The following is a 5,801-nucleotide window of genomic DNA, read 5'->3' as shown; positions in this document are numbered from 1 at the left end:
GGTTTAAGAATTTTTGAGAGAAGATGGGGACAAAGGCAAGTGGGCGTGCCAAAGAGAACCTTGCAACATGATTTCCCCTGTGGGATTAGTCCTCTAACTTCTGTTTCTCTCTTGACTTTCTTTCTCTCTTGACTTTCTTTTTCTTTCTTTCTTTCTTTCTTTCTTTCTTTCTTTCTTTCTTTCTTTCTTTCTTTCTTTCTTTCTTTCTTTCTTTCTTTCTCTTTCTTTCTTTCTTTCTTTCTTTCTTTCTTTCTTTCTTTCTTTCTTTCTTTCTTTCTTTCTTTCTTTCTTTCTTTCTTTCTTTCTTTCTTTCTTTCTTTCTTTCTTTCTTTCTTCTTTCTTTCTTTCTTTTTTAGAGGTCTTCATCCTCTGGTTCACTCTCCAGTTGGCCGCAACGGCCGGAGCTGCGCAATCCGAAGCCAGGAGCCTGGAGCTTCCTCCAAGTCTCCCACATGGGTGCAGGAGCCCAAGGATTTGGGCCATCTTCCACTGCTTTCCCAGGCCATAGCAGAGAGCTGAATTGGAAGTGGAGCAGCCGGGACTAGAACTGGTGCCCATATGGGATGCCGGCACTGCAGGCTGCAGTTTTACCCCCTACACCACAGCGCTGGGCCTCCTCTCTTTACTTTCTAAGCATCACAGTCCCTGCATTCCCAGTGTCCTTGGGATCTATGGAGATAGCACACAATATTACTGAATTTTTCATGCTGGGACTCTCACAGAACCCAGAGGTACAGAGAGTTCTCTTGGTGGTCTTTTTGGCTATGTATATGATCACAGTGTGTGGCAACATGCTCATTGTGGTCACTGTCACCTCCAGCCCCACCCTGGTTTCCCCTATGTATTTTTTCCTGGCCAACCTGTCCTTTATTGACACCTGTTATTCTTCGTCCATGGCTCCCAAACTCATTGCTGATTCTTTGTATGAGGGAAATACTATCTCTTATGAAGGCTGCATGGCTCAGCTTTTTGGAGCCCATTTTTTGGGAGGCGTTGAGATCATCCTGCTCACAGTGATGGCCTATGACCGCTATGTGGCCATCTGCAAGCCCCTGCACTACACAGCCATCATGACCAGGCATCTCTGTGCCATGCTGGTGGGGGTGGCTTGGCTGGGGGGCTTCCTGCACTCCCTGATTCAGCTCCTCCTGGTCCTTCAGTTGCCCTTCTGTGGACCCAACGTGATCAATCACTTTGTGTGTGATTTGTACCCTTTGCTGGAACTCGCCTGCACCAACACGTTCGTCATTGGTCTGCTGGTGGTGGCCAACAGTGGTGTGATCTGCCTGTTGAACTTCCTCATGCTGGCTGCCTCCTACATTGTCATCCTGCGCTCCTTGAGGTCGCATAGTGCAGAGGGTCGCCGAAAAGCCCTCTCCACCTGTGGGGCTCACTTCACTGTTGTTGCTTTGTTCTTTGTCCCTTGTATATTTACTTATATGCGCCCATCATATACGTTATCTACAGACAAAAACATAGCAGTATTTTATGGTATTCTGACACCTATGCTGAATCCACTAATTTATACTCTGAGAAATGAGGAGGTAAAAAGTGCCATGAGAAAGCTCTTATGCAAGTGAACAAAGAGCAGTAGAGCAGGAAATAAAAATGAAAGTGAAATAAAGCAAAGTTTGCGTTTTAACTGTCATGTGTCTTTTCCACCAAATCCATTCTTTACTCTTCATAGACTTTTATGGTTTATTTAATTTTTTGACTTGAGTTGCATGATAATTATAAAATAATGACATGAAATATAAGTGGCATGAATAACTATTCTTCTTATCTTGGAAATGAGGAAACAGTATCTCATGATGTTGTTAATTCATTAATCAAAATTACCTAGTTTTGGAGGGCTGAAATCAAAGCTCAAAATCAGTTATTTTGAATCCCTATTTTTTATCTTGAAATAGCAATTTATGCTGATATTGTTTGAGCCTGTGTGATGATTAATTGAGTTCTAGAAACATGAGGCAAAATTTAACTGAAAAGTTTTATTTATGCTTAGCTACGTAGGCAGCCTTATGTGCATCCAGGCCTGGCTTCTACACTCTCTCCTAATCCTTTGTACCATCAGCAGTACAGTGCTACATCATTGCAGATGGGCAGAAAATTTGAATCTGAAGATGGGTTAACCTGAGTTTGACTCTTAGTTTCTGTGCTTACTAGTGGCATGACCTTAAGTAAATGATAAAACTTTTATCAGCCTCTACTGTTTGTGTTTTAACAAAATTATTTATGTATTTATTTATTTTTAAATTTGTTTAAAAGAGGGAAGGAGAGATAGAGATAGAGATAAGGAGGGAGGGGAGAGAGAGAGAGAGAGAGAGAGAGAGACACCTCTCATCCATTGATTCATTTACCAAAAGCCAGAAGCAGCTGAGTCTGGGCCAGGTCTAAGACAAGAGTTGGGAAGTCAATCCAGGTGTCCTATGTGGATGGCAAAGACACAACCACTTGAGCCATCACCTGCTGTCTATGAAGGTGTGCTACCTGAGCTGGACTCAGGAGTGGAGCTGGGACTTGAACCCAGGCACTCTGATATGGGATGCAGGCATCCCAATTGATGTCCTAACCACTAGGTCAAACAACTGCCCTCGATCCTTGTCTTTAAAATAAAGATAGATTAGCTATAGAATATATTACGTTCCTCATTAAACTGATGTCATGAAGAACTTGTCTTTCTGTGTCTGGTTTATTTGACTTAACAAAATATCCTGTAGCTCCATCCATGCAAATGACAGAATTTTTAAAGGCTTCAATGATGTACCTGAATATAGTAGGAGAAAGAAATGTAAAGATCGTACATATCTCAAAGTGCTATTGTGAAAATTAAGTTAGATAATCTGTGTGGTTTGTAGTGTAATTTCTGGTACAGAGCAATCGCTCAATGTGCTTATTTGATATTGTTTTGTCTATTGTAACCCCTTCCTACTCTCCCACAAAAATGTTGCTTCCTTTTGCTTTTCTTTTTTTTTTTTTTTGACAGGCAGAGTGGACAGTGAGAGAGAGAGACAGAGAGAAAGGTCTTCCTTTGCCGTTGGTTCACCCTCCAATGGCCGCCGCGGCCGGCGCGCTGCGGCCGGCGCACCGCGCTGATCCGATGGCAGGAGCCAGGAGCCAGGTGCTTTTCCTGGTCTCCCACGGGGTGCAGGGCCCAAGCACCTGGGCCATCCTCCACTGCACTCCCTGGCCACAGCAGAGGGCTGGCCTGGAAGAGGGGCAACCGGGACAGAATCCGGCGCCCCGACCGGGACTAGAACCCAGTGTGCCGGCGCCGCTAGGCGGAGGATTAGCCTAGTGAGCCGCGGCGCCGGCCTTCCTTTTGCTTTTCCATCTCTCCTGGGTTTGAAAATATATTCTGCTTTTATTTCTTTGTAACAGAAAATGGCATTTATTTCTATTTTTCCTAACTTTTCCTGTTTCAAACTCCAAAGAATATTGATTTTTTTCTGGAATCTGAGATTCAAGTCCATGTTTATTTTTTTCCTGCTTTTTAAAAGTCTGACGGTATTCCTTCCAAAGTTTCACTCTGTAAGAATATAAACTCCCATACTTTATAATAAATTTATCTTTCATCTGACAAATAATTTCTAATTTGCTTTTTTGCAACATTTATATTAAGAAATATATAAACTGGAAATTAACATGAAAAGTATTTGTTTTATGATCTCCAAGAAGCAGTAAACTTGGGAGATTATCAAGAAATGGTTCCTGTTTTGTTCCCAAGCTACTGTGTCTCATAAAAACAGCATTTGTAGTATTTTCAGGTATTATCTTTTTTCACTATTTTGTATTTTGATATGCTAATTGATAATTAGATGTAATTGAGACCTTGAATTATACACTCATTCATTTATCCTGTTTGATGATAAACGTATGAGTATAATTGAGCCAGTTTAACTAAGATGATTACTAATGGCATTGAGCGTTTTCTCCATATATTGATTGGCCATTAATATTTCTTCTTTTGAGAAATGTCTATTCTGATCTTTTGCCCATTTCTTAACTGGATTGGTTTTTTTTGTAGTTGTTGAGTTTTTTAAGTTTCTGATATTTTCCTGATATTAATCCTTTTTCAGGTAAGTAGTTTGTAAATATTTTCTCCCATTCTGCCAGATATCTATTCCGTTTGTTTCGTTTTGCTTTTGTTGCCTGCACTTTTGGGGTATTATCCAAAAAATCATTGCCTATATCAATGTCTTGAGGTGTTCCCATATGTCTTCTTCCAGTAATTTCATAGTTTCAGGTCTTAATTTAGGTCTTTGATCCATCTTGAAGTGATTTCTGTGTATGGTGTGAGGTAGGGATGTAATTTCATTTTTCTACATATGTATATTATTTTTACATAACCACTTATTGAAAAAACTATCCTTTCTCCAATGTTTGTTCAAAGTACCTTAGTAGAAAATCAATTGGTCACATGTATATGTATTAATTTCTTGAATATCTATTCTGTTTTGTTGATCAATGCTCAGTTTTCACACCAGAACCATGCTGTTTTAATTACTTTAGCTTTGTAGTATGTCAAAACAAAGATATTTAGTGAGAAATGGGATATTGCTTTATATTTTGGTAACCTCTCAATGTCCAGCTTAAAAAAAGATGTTTAGATTCTCATAACTGGTTCTTGATTCAAACGATTGTAATATCATGATTTATGTAGCCTTGGGAAACTATACTATGCACTTGTGAAAAATAAGAGTAGAAAGATCATAACACCTTAGTTAATTACAGAAATACTTTTGACTTCATGGATACCCCAATAAGATCTTGGAGATTCCCAAGAATACACTGTATGAATCACCAATATATTGACACAGTTAAGAACATGGGTGTTTACAAAATTATGCTTTTGATTCAGCTTGCTAAAATTTTGTATCAAGAATTTACAGAAAAATCACACTTATTTTAGTTGGTATTTAACAAGCACTTTGATTTTTAATTAAAATATCGAACAGCATAAAGAGTTGACTTAAGGGTACCTTTTTTATTGTTGTTGTTTTCCAGGTCAACAATGAATAGTTCATGGCTGGCTCCGCGGCTCAACAGGCTAATCCTCCACCTAGTGGCGCCGGCACACCGGGTTCTAGTCCCGGGTCGGGGCCCCGGATTCTGTCCCGGTTGCCCCTCTTCCAGGCCAGCTCTCTGCTGTGGCCAGGGAGTGCAGTGGAGGATGGCCCAAGTGCTTGGGCCCTGCACCTGCACGCGAGACCAGGAGAAGCACCTGGCTCCTGCCATCGGATCAGCGCGGTGCGCCGGCTGCAGCGCGCTGGCTGTGGCGGCCATTGGAGGGTGAACCAATGGCAAAAGGAAGACCTTTCTCTCTGTCTCTCTCTCTCACTGTCCACTCTGCCTGTCAAAAACAAAACAAAACAAAACAAAAACAATGAATAGTTCCAAACTATGAATACTGTTTACTTTTGAAAAACATTAACAGGTTGAGTGTGTAAATAAATATTATGAGAGGTATTCTAGGAAATTTAAAAAATATCACTAATATTATTTGCAAAGGTAGTTGTGACTTTGTTGTGCAGAACACATGAAATATTTTTTTTTCAGAACACATTTGTTTACCAAGTTCATAAAATGAGAAAATAAATATGGTATGTGTATGTGTGTGTGTGTAATATACCTAGAAGCCCATTACCTAGAACTAATTACAATCAACACCTTGATAGGTATCCTTCAAGTCATCATCACATTCTTTTCTTCCTCTGTTCTGTTCTCTTCCTCCTCTTTCTCTTCTTCTGCACATATCTTTGTAGCTATCATAGATATGCGAGTTTATAAAGTAAGGTAAT

At 40.1% G+C, this 5,801-nt stretch overlaps 1 protein-coding gene across 1 annotated transcript; it reads left to right on the top strand.

Annotated features, from left to right (window-relative positions):
- The first annotated feature begins 671 nt into the window (after positions 1-671).
- On the top strand, positions 672-1,580 carry LOC100348798 (olfactory receptor 4C3). The gene has a single exon (XM_008272483.4). It carries the CDS (start codon positions 672-674, stop codon positions 1,578-1,580), a length of 909 nt encoding a protein of 302 aa, XP_008270705.1.
- The last annotated feature ends 4,221 nt before the right edge of the window (positions 1,581-5,801 follow it).

This window comes from Oryctolagus cuniculus, chromosome 1 (genome assembly GCF_964237555.1).
Source record: "Oryctolagus cuniculus chromosome 1, mOryCun1.1, whole genome shotgun sequence".
Classification (NCBI taxonomy): Eukaryota; Metazoa; Chordata; class Mammalia; order Lagomorpha; family Leporidae; genus Oryctolagus; species Oryctolagus cuniculus.
The sequence above is the reverse complement of the archived record's forward strand: the minus strand, read 5'-3'. Positions and strand labels throughout refer to the sequence as shown.

What these genes read in the sequence shown, in the direction of transcription:
- LOC100348798 (XM_008272483.4), top strand. Translation starts at nt 672, where the DNA reads ATGGAGATAGCACACAATATTACTGAATTTTTCATGCTGGGACTCTCA.